General features: G+C 34.1%; 3 protein-coding genes and 1 long non-coding RNA gene across 9 annotated transcripts; 1 reads left to right on the forward strand and 3 right to left on the reverse strand.

The window, feature by feature from the left end:
* Positions 1–6287: 6287 nt before the first annotated feature.
* LOC120122708 (peamaclein-like) lies at positions 6288–6787 on the forward strand. Its single transcript, XM_039141825.1, has 2 exons — positions 6288–6423; positions 6592–6787. The coding sequence occupies exons 1-2, from the start codon at positions 6288–6290 to the stop codon at positions 6774–6776; spliced, it is 321 nt and encodes a 106-aa protein (XP_038997756.1). The 3' UTR covers positions 6777–6787.
* Positions 6788–7099: 312 nt separating this feature from the next.
* On the reverse strand, positions 7100–11091 carry LOC120122457. Of its 6 annotated transcripts, none has more exons than XM_039141599.1 (7): positions 10155–10757; positions 9572–9876; positions 9432–9483; positions 8865–9285; positions 8143–8402; positions 7766–7947; positions 7100–7447 (listed from the first exon to the last, which is right to left on the reverse strand). In XM_039141599.1, the coding sequence occupies exons 1-7, from the start codon at positions 10574–10576 to the stop codon at positions 7341–7343; spliced, it is 1749 nt and encodes a 582-aa protein (XP_038997530.1). In that variant the 5' UTR covers positions 10577–10757; the 3' UTR covers positions 7100–7340. The 6 variants fall into 6 exon arrangements, with proteins under 6 accessions (XP_038997530.1, XP_038997528.1, XP_038997526.1 ...); XM_039141595.1 differs by adding an exon at positions 10916–11091 and having other exon boundaries at positions 7105–7947; positions 10155–10625; XM_039141598.1 differs by having other exon boundaries at positions 7105–7439; positions 7599–7947; positions 10155–10756.
* Positions 11092–14899: 3808 nt separating this feature from the next.
* Positions 14900–16453, reverse strand: LOC120122811. The gene is made up of 3 exons (XR_005516112.1): positions 16240–16453; positions 15176–15260; positions 14900–15035 (listed from the first exon to the last, which is right to left on the reverse strand). It is a non-coding gene; the product is annotated as an uncharacterized LOC120122811 (long non-coding RNA).
* A 161-nt stretch (positions 16454–16614) lies between these two features.
* Positions 16615–18839, reverse strand: LOC120122738 (U-box domain-containing protein 4-like). Its single transcript, XM_039141848.1, is given in 3 exon segments — positions 16615–17896; positions 17899–18576; positions 18818–18839. Coding segments are annotated over 3 exon segments (1326 nt in total). The 3' UTR covers positions 16615–17270.
* Between the last annotated feature and the right edge of the window lie 48 nt (positions 18840–18887).

Consider the following 18887-nt stretch of genomic DNA (forward strand, 5'->3'; position numbering starts at 1 on the left):
ATTGATTTTCTTATTATAACTATCTAATATTTTCATCTGCATTAAAAAATATGAAGTTATGATCCAAACAAAATATGCATTATAATTTACATAATGTCCTTTCATACATACCAATCTCTTAGCATCATTCACTCTCTGTTTAGCTGCTTCAGATGTAAACAAACTATCATATAATGTTGCAACACGATATACCATATCCAACACCAAAAGATACCAATGTGAATTATGATAGTTTATTGTGATCATGATCTGCAACAAATTTTACACCCAATTTGACAAAATTCAACATTCTATATCCGAAAACATAATTTGCAATTCGTATGGTGTCTTACCTTCTCACAGTCGGTGAATTTCACATAGTTACCCAAAATGGGACTCCAAAAGGTAGTAATACTCTCAACACTTACTTTGTTGATGGCATCCAACGCCTGTTGCTGCACTTACGCGACAATCATTATTAATATACCGTTTATAACACTACTTTTCAACATTTATTAATTTAACTCACCGCTAAGTGGAATGGAAGGTAGCTAATCCTCCGGAGTGACTTTTTCGAATCATAGCATATTGTCCAGGCGAGCAAATCAATAACCTAACAAAATTAATTACACAATCAGAACATATTCAATAGGTTTTAACATTTTGTACTTTCTACGTACCACACCGCCAACCCATTTCGTAGGCTTCAACGTTGCAACGTCGCATATATTAGCGAATTGATTTCCCATTGAGATTACAAAATATTTGTATGAATCATTAGGATTAACATCTTGTCATGAAATATTTAAATATCACTCACAAAGCAATATATTTCACTTACCCCGATTCTAACCCACTATTCCATAAATAATCACAAATTCCAGCTTCGATGTCATCAATTCCGCTCGGAATATCCGTTTTTTCAACCTACAATTTTGCATACAAATTTTTTTCACAACAACATGATAAAGATCAAATTTAGTTTTCTTTTATTCAATTTACCTTATGCTTCTTCTTCTGTGATGCAGGACATTCCGAATCCAAATTTGCATCTATAACACTCTCCGGTGTATAGATCACATCGACATCATTCCTCCTCATTTCCTCCATCTTTTCTTCTTCCTCCCTCTTTTCTTCTTCATATTTTTTCAGTTCATCGTATTTTTGCTCTACATAGCTCTTCATCTCTTTTATTTCACCCTTCAATTTTTCCCCTTCATCTAAGTATTCATCAACCACCCCCTTCACCCTCGTAAGTTCACTCCTCAATTCTACAACCTCCTTCACCACTCCAACAATTTTTTCACCCCTCACCATCTTAAGTTCACCCCTAAACACCTCAACTTCTTTCACCACTCCATCTATTTTTCCTTCCACTTCCACCTTATGCCTCTCAAGTGTCTGTTCGACTCTCTCAAGTTTCTCTTTGACTCTTGATTGTCTTTACATGATATCAAATTGGATTTTTTTTATATCAGCCAATTCAGACATCAAAATGTTGAATTTACTCCGTTTTCCCTCATCGTCATCCCCCAATACAACCATTTCTTCTTCCTTCTCCTCTGCCTCCACTACATCCTTGCCAATAACCTTCAAAATTAAATTACAATATTAAGACATTAATTATATTATTAATATTATTTAATTACATTTATTACCCTTTCTTGTTTCCTTGGTCTATCCAACTTCAACTTCGCCATCACTCTAACCACCTCTTCCTTCCCCCATGCACGGATGCGTGCCACTCCGGTTCTTTCATAAGCCGACACTGCCTCACAGCCCGACCAAAAATCGAATAGTGCAACTTACATTTATAATAAAATTTATAATTTTATATAATAACTATATTTTCATTTTATATAAAAAACAAAAACATTCTTCAACTCTTTTACCTCTAAGATTGCTATGCACCCTTTGAGGTATCTCTGGCTGCCCTTTTTAAAGGTGATTATTGATTCAATCAATCTCGAATGGACATATTCAGCCTAATTAAATTCACCCTTCAAGCCTTCATCTCAAATGAGCTTCATATAGTCCTTGTTCGTTGACGTATCACCCGTTGGACAAAGAAAGATCCCGACAAGGTACAATAGAACTCGGGCCTTCAGCTCACCCTCCCCCCCCCCGTAAGATCTACTTTTGATTTCCTCTTCAAGTTCAACATATGTCACCTTTTGCTTCAAACCATATTTGGAGGCAAGTGCTTTCCAGTCCTTACTCTTAGAGACTTCTACAACACTTTTGCCTTCATTTCCTACCCCCAAGACGGCTGCAACACAAAGGATCCTGAGAGGAAATGAAAAATCACCATATTTAGCAATACATTATTTGACATCAAATTGTGCCATCAAACCATCAAAGATCGACATAATTCCCTCCGAATAGGTCGATCCCTTACTCCTACCAACGATCTAAACCCTATTTCTCCCAATACATTCAACTGACCCTTCTCCTTAAGGTGTATAATTAATGAATTCACCCTTTTAATGTTGCACCTTGTCGACACTTCCTACATTTTTTAACAATATATAATGTTATAGTTCTTATATATTTTGTATCAACGTATTTACAAGTTTAATGAATACCTTCTTTTCATGTGTTTTCCTCTATTCTTTGTATTCTTCATTATCCATCTTTGACTGTGCGATGTAAGGTTCCTTCTCAGCATCACTCATCGAATTCCATTTCTCCAACACATCATTTCTCACATAATATTAAGCATAAACGTTTTTTAATCAATACATTAACGCTAAATAATACTCAATGTCAATTTCAATTTATATATCGAACCGTTGTGTTCGCCACCTTCCTTCATCCTTTTGCATTCGGTCATACTGTCAACATTTAAAATTTGTCATCAATTTAAAGTTCTTATATACTTTAATCCAATTATCATTTCAACAATAATAACAAAAAGACATTGATACTTACTAGAAGTACATATATCCACCCTTTGGTTGCTTTCGAGTCTCAGCCTCAATTTCAAAGTCATCTGCGCCACCAACAATATTTCCACCCATTGACTCCATTTTTCCTTCATATATCAGTTTACGCAAATCAAATCAAATACTTGTTACATATACTTTATTCAATATACAAATATAGATAACTACTCTTGTGGTAAAACAGTTTTCTTCAAAAGAATTTGAATGTCCACTACAAAATGTGTTGGCACATTTATACAACCTAAAATATCATTTTCTACCTATATTATTATATACAAGTATCCATATTTATTTTCTACCTATAATATTATATAATCGGTCACAAATCCTTCTTGGCTTTAATTCGAAATCCCCAAACCAAATCTAAAAACCTTAATCCCTATTTCCTTCACACGGTTGAGAACACTCAATACTCCAAGTATCGGCACATTTATACAACCTATAATATCATTTTCTATCTATAATATTTAATAAAAGTATCGATATTTATATTTTATCTAGAATATCACTTTCTACCTGTAATCGGTCTCAAATGCTTCTTTACTTTGAAAACCCCAAACAACACATAAAACTCTATTTCCAATTACTGTAATAATAAAAAACTAGAGTTTCTACAACGTACTTTTCGATTCGACTGCAGCAACAAACAAACAAACTTCGGTTTAGAAACGCCTTCTGAAATCCAGCAACAATTACGTTTCGATTTCAAAAACTCGTCCGTTCTATCTATTTTTCAGAGGATATTTAACTATGCCTTTTATATTTTCACCGGATATGTAATTTCTATTTAATCGATACAACTACAAAAGTGTCGATACTTTTATGTCATGTGTCGATACTTTCGAAAAGTATCGACACTTTCGATAGAATAATTACCTATATCTTTGAAAGTATCGATATTTTATTATGCGTACTTATTAAAGTATCGACACTTTCAAAATATCCGGTAGCGCTTTATCGGTTTTGTCACTTATAGACCTGTTTTATCATATTTTTACCTTTTATATCGTTATAGATTGATACATTTTTATAAAGTATCGACACTTTATAGGCGCTAAAACTACTTCTCCTTTAAATTCACAATGTGTCAATACTTATATTAAAATATCGACACTTTCAATATATCCGGTATCTCTTTACCGGTTTTATCTTCTCCTGACCGATTTTGTCATATTTTTACATGTTATATCGTTGTGGATTGATACATATTTATAAAGAATCGACACTTTATAGGCGCTAAAACTGCTTCTCCTTTAAATTCACTATGTGTCGATACTTATATTCAAGTATCGACACTTGCAATATATCCGGTAGCGCTTTACCGGTTTTGTCTTTTCGTGACCGGTTTTGTCATATTTTTTCCTATTATATTGATGTGGATCGATATATTTTTATAAAGTATCGACATAAATCAACAAGCTAAGTTTGTCGTTTGTCAAATTTTTTAATATTTCTTCATGATTTAGACCTACTACATTATTATTACTCAACATTTCCGATAACGCTAAACCAAATTTATTAAATATCTTTTAATGTATCTAGTAACGTCGTATATTAGCTCATCCCCAAGTGTGTTCCGTTGGAAGGAAGCTTATGGATTTATTAAGTTAAGGAAGGTGAAGGTGAAGCTTTGTAACAAAATAAAATCGCTTTTTTTCCTTCTTTCTAATGGGATCTTTCTAGATTTCCCATCAAGCTGTCGACAAGAGAATAGGAAAGAACAAAAAAATGCTAAATTACATGATAGGTCATTATATTATAAATATATTTAAGGTAAACTACACATTTAATACCGTAACTATTATTTTTGTTCAGTTTTGATCACTACCTGTTAGTTCCAATAACCAGACCCATTTCTTGGTTTCTGATTGCGTCAGGATCCATTTAAAATGGCAAGTATAGAGAATACACCACAAAAAATTCATTGGAAATTCATAAATTCTTATTCTTATATAATATAGTAAGAAAGAAAAAGAAGGGAACTTTAGAAAGTCATTAAATAATAAAATACACGATTTTGTTTCTGGAGGACATAATGTTCAATTCCTATATATAAGAATAAGAATAAGAATTTATGAATTTAGAAAGTCATTAAAATAATAAAATACACGATCTTATTAAATCTATTAAAAAATTAAAAAATTTCATCAAATTCCTATATATTTTTAAAAATTTAATTCACTTCTAAATTTAGTATCAAGATCTATCACCATGACAAATGTCATAGAAATTAACGACGAGAGTAGAGAGGAGTAGCTAGGGTTAATATCATTTAGGAAAGAGCTAAATTGATGATTTTAAAAAAAAAAAGAATTTAGGTGTATCACGTCGCCAAGAAAATAAAAATTAATGACTAAATTAATAATATAAATGATTAAAGCATAACTTTTAAAAGTTCAGTGATGACAATTGAACAAAACCAAAACCAAAATGACATTCAATGGTGATTTACTTTTTAGTTTATTAATAATAAAAATTAAATATCTATGTTCTATATAGAAGTAGAAAACAATTCAGTGATGTCAACTTGTATATTATCCTAAATAATACTTAAATGATGTGAAATCTATGGTATTTTTTCTCTCTTTCAGTCATTTAGTAATAGAAAATTTTAAAATATAATTTGTTAATATAAGATTAAAAAATGATAGAAATGAGTTACAATAAAAAAAAAATATTAAGACCAAAACTTTTTAGATTAAACAGAATAATATTTTTTGTTATAATCAAAAATGTTTCATTATTCATAATATTTTCGATTGTAAACCTTAAATCTTTCGCAATGTAACTTTTTAATTATAACTTAAATTGTTATAAATTTGTATAATTTTTAAGTTAAACAATATAAGATTTTAAGTTAAAAATCAGCTTAAACTAATCTTAAATTAAACAATCGTACAACAGAACTACCCTTCACCAATACTATATGTAGAAAACGTTGCTTGCAAGCCTGGCTAAGAATTCAATTAACCTAGATTTTCGGGTTAAACAACTTTCTAAAAATTCTAAAAAGGAAGAACCCACCCTAGATTAACCGAGTTTTGAATATTCTTATTTGAAGAGATCCAAGAATAAAGCTGTACTTGTAACGAGGTCGGTTCATGGATATTTCGAGTCAACAAGGTTAATTTATCTTAAACACACATTAATATAATTTGCAGTGTTAATTTTATCAATTTTTAAATAAAAATCTTTCTAGTTAGCTGTTTATACGTCCTTTTTATTATCTTCAACTTATTTTTTTCCACATGAATCACAGCTATAAATACCTTTGCAAAACCTCACAAAGTCCATCAGAACTCAACAGTCCTACCACAGTCACCTTCACTCTCGACCCTCTGGCCAGTGACCTTTCTCACAAAGATGAAGCTTTTACTTGCAACTTCGTTGTTTGTGCTACTCTTCTTTACATCATCATTTGTCCAACTCTCATTTGCCAAACCCGGAGCACCTGCACCCGCCACCGTCCCTCCGCCATCTCGTTCACCACCTCCTCTTAGTAATGTTTTTTTTTATTATTAATTAAACTACTGATTTTTTTATCATTCATGCATTTGAGATTAACATTGTTATCATTTGTGTGTTATATATAAGCATATGTTTAATATAGGGTATCCTTGATTTGTTTTCATAGGTGTAACGGGATTTTTCTTTTATTTGCTAGTAGATTTCTGTGATAGAAAGTGTGCGGAGAGATGTGCAAAGGCAGGAGTGAAAGACCGGTGCTTGAAGTATTGTGGGATATGCTGCCACGACTGTAAGTGTGTTCCTTCAGGGACCTTCGGGAACAAGTCTGAATGTCCTTGCTATCGAGACAAGTTGAACTCTAAGGGCCACCCTAAATGCCCTTAATATTCCCCTTCCAATTTAGACTTCAGTTTGTTCCTATCTTATCACTCTCTGTCCACTGAGATCCACCCACCAATTATATGTAAAACAATAAGAATGTGTGTGTATGAAATAAAGTGTACTCCGTAAAACAAATTGCATTGCATCTTATTTCCCAACAACTATAATAAAAAGATTCTCCCCTTTTTCTTGTGAAAATTTTTTATTGGTAGATTACTGGATTGTACAGTTATATAAATGATCTTCACTCTTCAAATCTAAACGTGAAATTCCAAATCATAAGCCATAACAACATATTGATTGAGGCTTGGGATGAGTAGATCGCCCATAAAGAAAGTGATATCAACATACAGAAAGTCAAACTTTGAATACGGCACAGCAGCGAAACAGCACGAGTATGTTCCGATCATGATATGTACTGCCCTTGAAATATGAAAGAAGAGGTTAAGAGAATGGACACTTAGCATGTACATAGAGATGAAACTAGGGCTGGAAAGTCTAGCAATGCTCTTCCAGAAGTTTTCTTTGAACATGTACGGATACCATATACCAACTTAGAAGATTTAGCTACCCTGAGGATTTCAGGCTCCACCAACCGGTGCCTGATTTCCGTTTCCCCCTCTTCCTTTTGTAATTAGGGACCTTGGACTTGGATGACGAAGATACATCTGCATCTGGTCGAACAGAAGAGTTTGTCGGGAGGTCATCTCCAGGAGCAAGAACAGTACGCTTTTTGGTAGGCATTGGCAGCTCTTTGGTGTCTGACTTTTGTTTCCCCCACTTCCTTTTGTTATTAGGAACCTTGGACTTGGACGTAGAAGATACCTTCGCATCTGGTTGAGCAGAAGCGTTTGCTGGGAGGTCATCTCCAGGAGCAAGAAGAGTAGGCTTTTCGGTTGGCATCAGTGGCTCCCCGGTGCCTGATTTTCGTCTCCCCATCTTCCTTTTGTTTTTAGGGATCTTGGACTCGGACATCGAAGGTACCTTCACATCTGGTTGAACAGAAGGGTTTGCAGGTAGGTCATCTCCCGGAGCAATAACAGTAGGTTTTTCAGTCGGTATCAGTGGCTCATTGGTGCCTGATTTTCGTTTCCCCATTTTCCTCTTGTTATTAGGGATGTTGGTCTCGGACATCAAAGATACCTTCTCATCTGGTTGAACAGAAGGGTTTGCGGAGAGGTCATCTCCAGGAGCAAGAACAGTAGGCTTTTCAGTTGGCATCTGGGGATCCTCAGTGCCTGATTTTCCTTTCTCCATATCCCTTCTGTTATTACTAATCTCGGACTCAGACGTCAAAGATACCTTCACATCTGGTTGAACAGAAGGGTTGGCAAGGAGGTCATCTCCAGTAGCAAGAACAGTAGGATTTTCGGTTGGCATCGGCGGATCCTCAGTGCCTGATTTCCGTTTCTCCATATTCCTTCTGTTAGTACTGATCTCGGACTCAGACATCAAAGATACCTTCACATCTGGTTGAACTGAAGGGTTGGCAAGGAGGTCATCTGGAGAAAGAACAGTAGGCTTTTCGGTTGGCATCGGCAGCTCCTCTGCCGGTTGAGTTAAACCACTTTGAAAATTATACAACTCTTCCTTGGCAGCCTGGTAATGTATCAAAATATCATCCTCAGTCTGCAAATATAATGAAGAATTGTTGCATTACAAATGAAAACGAGATTGTTGAATATGCATATTTGGAATCTAATACTAGTTAATATTCACATCATCATGTATAAAACAATCAAAACCAAATCCTGATAACAAAAACCGAGGACAATATAATAATGTGAATGTTAACTGAACAAAAAAAAGTAGGAATTACATGAGGCAGGTAAAAGCTAGGAAGATTTTTTTCTAGTTTTGTATTATATGTGCAAATGAAAAACCCTTTTTTCCTAGCCAACGGTATTAGCAGAAGCAAAGAATGAAACCCAAAATTAAATTACAAGTACAATACTTTGTTATCTTCTGCTACAGCCGTAAGCAAAGCAAATGATAAAAATGTAAAAATTAAAGATGTCAATAAATGTTACAGAAAAGATGGAAGAAAAAAACTTAAATGATCAAGAACAATATATAAAAAAAAGAGCTCACATTGTCATAAGAAACTGCAGCAAGATTCTGTTCAGTTCCCTCAATCACATCAGGAAAAGGTGCAACCTCTCCATGACTTGAAACTGCACTACTTCCAGGCACAAATAGATCTCCCATGTTACCACCCTGAGATGTAACTGGGATTCGCTCTCCACTCCCAACTGGAGAAGAGCGACTTCTAGAACCATATAAAGTGTTGCATGGCATAACTGAACTCAATACATTAATGGAAGAGAACTTTTGAGGACTTCCATTAACCACACTGTCAACTCGGGTCTTTAACGTGTGAACTTGTGATTGAATCAGATCAATCTTTCCAAGGATCTTTTCTAACCAAATATCACCGTCTCTGAATTCAAGACCCGACAATCCATCACTAATTCCAATGTCTTCATTGCTATTGACCGTTTTGTTTCCTAAAATAATCAAGAAAATGGACCAAAATACCCATTAGAGAGAGTCAATTTTTGGAAACACAATCACAACAGCTATTTGGTTGACCTTGCTCTATGACACCTATGAGCTACACAGTAACCAAAACCGAGTCAAATGTAATTCTTACCAAACTTACCATTATCACCATCTTGAGCAGAAGTAGCAACAACAAATTTCTTACTGTCTGGGAGCAAAGAGAATGTACTTATCAGATTAGGATTTAAAAAATGCTTAATCCATAAAGAATGATGATGAAATTTATAGTTTCATACCATAATATGAGAAAATGTTATGATTTGACATATAAGATGCTAAATCAGCAGTATCTTCAACTCGCTTTCTTTTCCTCCTCTTCATTACTTTCTTTCTTTGAATTTGAAAAGGTTGTGACTTCACATTAAGTCCCTCAAATGTGAGCTTTTCATATTCAAAGTTCTTTCTCTGATCATATTCTGCAAGTTGTTGATCATACTTCAATGTCTGAGATTTAAATTCCTTAAGTTGCAATTCTAACCATTTACACCGCCACATAATGGGACGAACAAACCTCCTCCAATGATCTGTCAACTTTCTCTTCCTGGAAAATTTAGGAAAAGAAAGAAAACTGAATAATGCAACATGTATTTGGGCATCAAACTGGAATACACATCACAAATGGAAACAGAGTTTTCTTTTTTACAATTGCCAGCCAAAAAAAGTGTAAAGAATAATTCTATCAGCAAGAGTCAATATAATTTTATGTGCATTTATGGTGGTCATTTTTAGAAGCCAGTAAATTAAAATAAAATTTCATTAATTATCAATAAACTAACACAAACAAAATAGTTTGAGGCTTTGAGCTACCAAAAAAAGTACCTTAATAGGAACAACCCATCAAACATTGATCCCAATGGACTCCCACTGCGTAATGCCGAATCAACTTCAACATCACTTATTGCTGAGTCATTCTCAGCCCCAGATATAGTGCCACCAAAAGAACTCGAATTCTCAGTGTCATCCTGACATTCAGCGATAGTCAAGCTATCCATGTCAGAATTTGTACATTCAGTTATGTTAATCTCCATATCCGCAGCTCCTTTGGGTATCGTCCCTTCTCCTACACCATTCAGAGTTTCCTCACCAGAGTTGTGGTCATCACAATTACTCACAGAATGCATAAACTTATCTTTCGAATCTTGAGACAAGCTTCCATTTCCATTACCATTTGAAACCATTTCCATCATTGTATTGGACTCGTCTTTTGGCTCCAATCCAGAGCCTATACTACTAATCATCATAAAGACTTCCAATTCACTAATAAGTCAACTTAATTAAAAAAAACACTCCCTGCAAAATTGAAATCAAATTTAACATTACCATTTCATCTAAGCAAATTGAATTTTCAAAAGAAAGAGACTACAAGTAAATGGCTCATATCTTTATATTCATATACAGATTAATCAAAGCTGCAGAACATAAAAAGCTAAAAAAAAAACCCAAAAGAACGAATTTTCCAACTAACGACAAGTTAGAGCACAAGATTATCATAAAGGGAATAAGGAATTTACGCATCGAAATACACATAAATCGCAAAACCCTAAAACCCTAAAACAGGGAGCAGAGAAGAGGTAAAGAACCTAGCATTCAAGTCTATTAACACCTGGGCTTGGATTGGTGGAGTGTTAACGCCACCGTTGACAATTTTTCGTATGATTTTCTGGAATTTGTTTGATGGCTACAAAGTTGAAATTCTAGAAAAGAAAATAAAAAGAGGAGAATTTGCGAAGGCGTGGTTCAGAAAAAGATCGGTGGAGTGTAGCAGATGTTCGCTGTATAGTTGTGTCGCCAGTAGAAAAGAATAATAAAAGCAGATATTAAAAAAGGTAAATTATAAATTTACTCACTAAATTTTACTCTCCATCTTATTTTATCTCCTATACTTTTAATTGTTTTCAATTTAATCACTAAGCTTTATACATTGATTTTTTAGTCACTCAATTATTAACTTTTCTAACGATGTTATGATATGGAAACCAATATCAAAAGGACGTAGATTTGGATCTCATAGAAAATCAAATTAAAACCAAAACGACGTAGTTTTGGTCAAAATAAAAAAAAAATTCCATTCGTTTTCTGCTCTTTCCTTCTCTCTTCTTCTTGTCCCCCCTCTTCAATTCTCTCCTCAACTTTAGTGAACCCAGATTTCGACTACCACGTCGACCGCTATTCTGACCACTGTTAGACACCTTTATCGGTGACCAATGTCAAAGTACTGGCTTCACCTCAATACCAACCTTCGTAGATGAGTGATGACAAAACCAGAATCAAGAATTCCTTGATATTTTCATGTTTTTTGCGCTGCTTCAATTTACTTCTTCAGTGGCATCCTCTTCCAAACAACTTTCATGGTATCTTGAATAATTAGGTTTTCATTCTTAAGGTTTGACGACTGACTTATCTTTCTTTATTTTTCCAGGTAACTGATTTTCTTGGAATCAATTCATAGTTAATAACTTCAAGATATTGTTATGGTCCATGTCTTCCATTGCAGATGCTGAAATCAAGCTTGAAGTGCACAAATCATGAATTAGTGTCGCGCATTTATAATGAGCCCTATATTGAAACCAGCATTTTGGTTTTTCTTTCCACGTACTATGCCATTGAGCAGCAATGGTACCTTTTGAAGCCATTTAGTTCATCCTTTAAGGTTCACATTTTACATCGTAGTGTTGACATTGAACAGGCTCTCATGACTATGAAAATCTGGAAATCTCATCATAATGTACACCTTTTAACCCTCACTATGACTCCTTGAATATTATTGGTTGAGCATACAAGACATTGATTATGCATATGCATCTTTTAGCCTGCAAAATGTATCATTCAGTTGCTTTTTCATTAAACTGGAAAGGTTGTCCAAAAGATATTATCATTTGCAATCATACGAGAAAGTTAATTTGATGGTTTGATGTTTGTTAATGAAGTTTAGATTTTTGCTTCCATCAATAGCATCTACCTTCGTGACTTTCTTCTTCAAGTTTTATATTTAATTTGTGTTGTGCTTACGAATGTTTCAAAAAATAAATTATTTTCCACAGATAAGGTTTGGGTTTCTAACTTTTTTTAACAATTTGGATGCTTTATTATATTTAGCTCATTCTTTTTACCTAAACGTTTTAGGCTGAGCAACGGAGAGGTAGAATTGGTCGTACTTGTGATGGTCATGTATATTGGTTGGTTATACAATCATTTTCTTTAGCGATCTTGAGGATTTTGAGTGTCCGACTATATTGAAATTGTCATTGAGACAACAAATGCTTCAGATATGTTGTGCTAAATTCAGATACGGTCATTGGTCTCGCACAAATGTGATCGACGTGTTGGCCGGAATCTGACTTCATTGAGATGAGGAGAGAGAAGGGAAAGAAGAAGAAAAGGAAAAAGGAAAAAAATAAAACTATTTTTCTATTTAAACTAAAATTGTGTCGTTTTGGTCTAAATTTGATTTTTTATAAGAACCAAAACTATGTCGTTTACATGTTGATTGTCACATCATAATACCAACAGAAAGTTAATGACTGAGTGACAAAAAAAATAATGTATAAAATTTCGTGATTACATTAAAAAAGTCAAAAATACACCAAGTAATATAAGAGAGAAAATAAAGTTAAATAAATTTATAGTTTACCCTAAAAAATGAAAAAGATTGGTTATTTTGGACCTAGTACCTATATAGTTCATTTTATGTTTATGAGGGCCTTAATTTTATGTTCGTGAGTCCCTATCCTAATTTTTTAGGATAAACTACATATTTAGTATCTAAATTATTACTTTTATTTTATTTTGACACTTAAATTTTATTTTTTTTAAACTTTAACTAACGTTTAGTTTAAATTTCGATTTAGTACTCACTATTAAAAAATTAACAGACCTACTAACATGACATTTTTTTTATTTTTCAATGATGACATGACATTATCATATGGTGACACATTAACGTCACCGTTAAGGTTTTAACGGTGGGTACCAAATTGAAATTTAAATTAAATATTAGGTATGATTTTAAAAAACAATAAAGTTTGAGTACCAAAACGGAATAAAAGTAATAGCTTAAGTACTAAATATGTAGTTTACCTTTTATTTTATACCAAAATAAGAATATATATATATATAAATAAAAATTTTAATATATTAAAAAATTAATTAAACATGCCATGTCATAAACACTTAAACTTTGTCGTTTTGTAGAGCAGCAAATAGATTTTGATAGCTTGAAGAATATATTTCGACATAAATTCCACAACTTCGTTTCTTCTAAACAAAAGATGAGCAAATAGGAATATAGTTGTTGGGTAGTAGAGAGGCGCCGCTTAAGTTAAATTCTCTCTAATTTTTTAGGGTTGCTAGCTTGTTCCACTTTTTCACCTTCATTAGCAAGCCTAATCCAGCCCTCAATCTTCTTTATCTTTTTATATTTTAATTTTCAATAAATCTATTTTTATAGTACGTTTCATTTTTTTATCACTAGTTTGATTGTTATTTTCATTTAACTTTATCAGGATTAAATTTAATATTGTTCCATCGATCGAGTTGACTCGCTTATTTATTATCTTGTTGTTTTTTTTATTTTAGACGTGGTTTGCACTCGATTTCGATTTGTGATTGTTGGTAATCTTTCAATAGTTTCATCCCTTGTGGTTCAATATAATTCGATCTGTTCGTTTCAATCTTTTGTTCAAGTTTTTTGATGGATTGTTAATTTTTTTTCCTTGTATGGTCTTTACGTGATCTAAATACACACATAGCTGATATAAATAAAGTGAATCTTTATAAGCGTCAAAAACATAAGCAATGGAGCAAAAATTATTAGCTGCTTTTATCCCACCTCAAAGTGCATGAAAATCCCTTTCCAACAATCAATTTCACCCCACATATATAAAACTGGACTCTCAATCCAATCCCCTCTATCTCCCCCACAAAAAACGTTATCAAGTAGCAAAACTTCACATGCAATATTTGCAACATCAGATGTACAAGTCGTAGAGACTCGAAACCTTATCAACCATTCCAGCTGCTGGGTCCATTAAATCGACAAGGTATCTTACAGCAGCATCATGCACAATTTGAGCCTTGTTTTCATGAAATATTGATAGATTAAACAAGGTTGTCGCTGCATCTTTCTTCCCCCTTGGAGTACCATTCCCCAGCAAATCAACCAGAGGGCAGAGGCCTGATTGCACCAGACCTTCCGATCTTGACTTTGATATAATCGATGACCAGAAGGCTAAAGAGAGTGGCAGCCGAGTTTTCTTTAGCTTCAGGACTTCCTGTCTCAAGCACATGAATCAGAGGATCAATTGCATTTGCATTAGCAATAGCTGTTTTGTTGTTATCATTGATTAATAAGTTAAGAATTGCCGCAACAGCATTTTCTCGAGTTTTTGTATTAGGTGAAGGAAGTAAATCAAAGAACTTGAGAAAGCTTTCAGCTTATTACTGCAGTTCTTGAAACACTAATATCACCACGATTCTATCGGCACAAAAGCGAATTAAGAAAAGACTAATAAATTCATTTGCAGAGTTTGAAGGTAAATAAAAAGTGAAATAGGAAAGTAAGGACAGAGTACATACCTTTTCCTTGTAAATCCTAAGAGCAAAATTCTCTCTCAAGAGCTGATCCTTGGCAAATCATGTCGTTCCATAAAACTGAAGAAAACCTTTTTCACATCCTTATCATAGCCTATGAAGTTACACCACCTTGATAACAAAAAAACACACTCTTGAAATCTCAATTTTACTAACTAGAAATCCATATACAGAAAAGCAAAACTTTAAATCAAGACTCAATTAACGTAACATATTAAGAAAAACTCTAAACCTTCAATCATAATATTTACCTCCACAACACCCACTGAAGTTACAGTATGCTTCCTTTCAAAGCTTATCATGCTCAGCCTCCATCAAATTGAAATAAAGGTAAACCTAACAATAAAAAACACAACCATCTCTTTAACATTGAGCATAACATGATCCCCACCTACAGTTCAACCCTAAGAAGAGAGACATCTGACTAATAACAAGCCAAATCCTTCTTTAGAAGATTAGAGAAAAATAAATGAAGGCCAACAAATAACTGAAATTAAGAGTTCATTATTTGGATATATTTTCAATTTTTTAGTAATCACTTGCATCCTTACTAAAACAGAAAAAATTTGTCTACCTTTTCGACAAGGAAAAAAGATACAATTGAAACAAAAGCAACCAGATAAGACTACATGGATGTAGAGCCTTTCCATACGAATTACTAGTCCATCAACCTCATTGTTATTTATGGATGTGCAGCAAACCAAAGGATATAGAAAGGCCTCAACAAAAATTACAAAAACAAATATAAAATTTCCCCACAACCACATTCAAATTCCACATGCTACTGGATGAAAACTAGCAAAGATATAAAGAAACCTCTAAATTTACCAAAATCTGTCCGTCTCTACATGATTTATCATGTCACTTATATGGCCAACATGGTTTGATGTAGAAACTTTATCCAAGAAAGCTATTTCTGCTCCTCTTCAAACCAAAGGTGATTAGTGGTGTGCTTTCATTAGAGCAAAGTGTTGTCAAACAAGATTTCATTGTATCTTGGCTATTCGATACACCCCTTCAGCATACTTGGTGTGGAGGAAAAAAAAAAGCTGCTAAAGCTAAGTGAAGTCTAGAGCAGGCCTTGAACACTTTATTTATTTATTTTTTCTAGATATGTTCCCTATCTTTTACCCACACAATTAAAAAATAATTAAAAAATCCACTTATGTCATTCAAAACAATACTATTAAACAACATGGTTAATTAGATCAAATGGGTTGTTTAATTATTTCGAATATGAGCAACATGAAATAAGAAAATATAGCCAAAATTTTCAGGAATGCAAGGAAATGACAGCAAAGGAAATAAGAGGCACCTCAATCAAGATCTTTCAGCAATTTTAACGGGCCAGTGATCTACAAGGAAACCAAAAACAGAGGCTTTGAAACTAAGTCTTTAAACAAGAAACCAAATGCATATATCAAATTTTAAGAGAATAAAACACAGCAGTAAACAGATTCCACAGTAAAAAAAGAATGGAAAAGGTAAACAGAAAGAAACGAAGAGACGGTACCTGAATGCAGCTTTGAATTCTGGGTGTTATTTTTGGTTTCTTAATCTTAGTAAGAAGAAAAATAAACAAAACCCAGATTTCACTATCTTAATGCTTGGTCTTAATAAAAAAATTATTCAAGTAATCTTTTTTATTTGGTGATTTTAGTTAAATCTATTATTTTATGATTTGCTTAGAGTGGGACATTTGGAATCTGTTTATGAATGAATGTTTTAGCTGGAATTTGGGGATTTCTTCAGCGGTAGCCGCCCAAAGGAGCTTGTTTAGCAGAATTGCTTCTAGTTACTCGTGAAGTTAAATATAAACTTCATGTCAAATTGATTACTTATCATGTCAAATTGTGAAGGGTTAATTGTTTTTCACTGAATATCAGTAAGTACATATATTAAGAAAGGATTTTGACAACTGATAAGTAGTTTAAAAAAATGTTAATGGACTTGGTTAAGCAAATGGAACGAAGATTATTCACTCATTCCACCCCCAAGCTCGCTGCAAAGTTCAAACTCCAGATAAAGAGTCACGTGTAGGAAAATCTCTTTCCAACATTCACAATTTCCCCATATTCAAGGAGAGAGAAAAAAAGAGGAGTATTTCACAAGTGGACTCTCAATTAAATCCTCCACAAGTTATCCCTGTAATTTCAAGCAGCAAAACTTCACCTGCATGATTTACAACATCAAATATACATATAACAAACTGTATAGGCCCAAAACCTTGAATGGTAATGACGGTTGTTTTCCGGACTTTCATCCTGTTCCAGCATATCCATGTCTAATGTTTCGAAGGTGGCTAATAAGTGCTTGTGCCTGCAACAAACATCGGCTTTATGATGTTTACTTTTCCGAAGTTGAAGGAAGTGAATTAAAAAAAAATTGTACTTTCTCTTTAGCTCTCGGGGTTCCGCAGTTGGACAATTCCACTAATAATGGAAAAGCTCCTTGCAGAACCAAATTGCAAAACCTAGGACTGCATATGCAGAGATGTAAAAGAGCACCAGCAGCATTTTCTTTTCCTCTGGCTGAACCCATTTCAACAACCTCAACCAGAATGGGAATCCCACAGTGTTTTTCAATTGCAGTCCTCCCTTCAGGAATTGTAGCAAGCTTTGCCAAAACAAATACTGCCTTATCAACCATTCCAGCTGTTGGGAGCATCAAATCCACAAGGTATCTTACAGCACCAGCCTGCACAATTCGGGCCTTATTTTCATGAAATATTGACAGATTAAACAAGGCTGTCACTGCATCTTTCTTTCCCCTCGGAGTACCATTCCCCAGCAAATCAACCAAAGGCCGGATTGCCCCAGACCTTCCAATCTTGACTTTGTTATCCTCGATGGCCGAAAGGCTGAAGAGAGTGGCAGCTGTGTTTTCTTTAGCAACAGGACTTCCAATCTCAAGAACATGAATCAGAGGAAAAATTGCATTTGCATTAGCAATGGCTGTTTTGTTGCTATCAATATTTGAAAGTTAAGAAGTGCTGTAACAGCATTTTCCTGAGTCTTTGTATCTGGTGAATGAAGTAAATCAACTAACAAGCTAATTACCCCAAAGTTCGTTATTATAATCCGATTATCCCTACTCTGCTTGGAAAGAAACCTGAGTTGAGCTGTGGCCTCCCTTTGAGTATCAATTGATGTACTCTTCAAGTCCTCAACCAACTTTTTAACCTCGGATTCACAACGTGTATAGGGCGCATTTAGACTCATGAACTTAATTGGATCAGGCAACTTCACATTGTTTGACTCACACCAGTTTGCAATTAGTGCCTTCACAGTGTAATTAGGTATAAGGTTGGTATGAGTCAACTTCTGTCGTGTCTTGGGGCACATAGTGAGCCCAAGATCAATCCATTTTTTGATGAAAGCGTGCTCATAGGTTTTTCTTGATGCCACAATCACTGGCTCAGTCATTAGCTCTAGCGAAAGGGGGCAGATGAAATTCGAAGGTATGAGAACAGGGCTGCTGGTCTGAGACTGTTTTATTAAGATAATGCGATGATGCATGCGAGTTACAAGAGCAATAAGTTTATCAATATACTCGACTTCTGCAGTTTTATCAGCTTGATCAGCATTCTCCTTCAACTTTTCAAGGGCCACAGCCTCTATCAAAATCTCCTGATTTGAATTCAAGCTCAACTCTCAACAATTATCACTAATATTTCTGCCCTTGGTACAGAGTTATCCAATTGAACCTTTATGGCTTCCTCAATAACGGACGATGTTTGTTCATCTCCCACATGCTTAATTTTCTGCAAGTGGTGTTGTAATCAATCATAACAAGTGTTAGACATCCTGAAATGGGGATACCACTTCAAATTGAATCAAAAGGATATCTATATTTTCTCACAGCTAAAACTTTATAGGTTAGATGTCATTAACCCTCCAAAACATGACTTCTCATCTCAATAAATTCCTTTGGTAGCCATAGAAAGAATATGATAGTTATACT

This window comes from Hibiscus syriacus, unplaced genomic scaffold (assembly GCF_006381635.1).
Source record: "Hibiscus syriacus cultivar Baekdansim isolate YM2019G1 unplaced genomic scaffold, ASM638163v2 tig00110387_pilon, whole genome shotgun sequence".
NCBI classification, from domain to species: Eukaryota; Viridiplantae; Streptophyta; class Magnoliopsida; order Malvales; family Malvaceae; genus Hibiscus; species Hibiscus syriacus.

What these genes read in the sequence shown, in the direction of transcription:
- LOC120122708 (XM_039141825.1), top strand. Translation starts at nt 6,288, where the DNA reads ATGAAGCTTTTACTTGCAACTTCGTTGTTTGTGCTACTCTTCTTTACA. An exon ending in TCGTTCACCACCTCCTCTTA is followed by an intron (nt 6,424 to 6,591) that starts GTAATGTTTTTT and finishes ATTTGCTAGTAG; the next exon opens with ATTTCTGTGATAGAAAGTGT.
- LOC120122457 (XM_039141595.1), bottom strand. Translation starts at nt 10,576, where the DNA reads ATGATGATTAGTAGTATAGGCTCTGGATTGGAGCCAAAAGACGAGTCC. An exon ending in TAACATTTTCTCATATTATG is followed by an intron (nt 9,484 to 9,571) that starts GTATGAAACTAT and finishes CTTTGCTCCCAG; the next exon opens with ACAGTAAGAAATTTGTTGTT. An exon ending in CTGCAGTTTCTTATGACAAT is followed by an intron (nt 8,403 to 8,864) that starts GTGAGCTCTTTT and finishes TTATATTTGCAG; the next exon opens with ACTGAGGATGATATTTTGAT.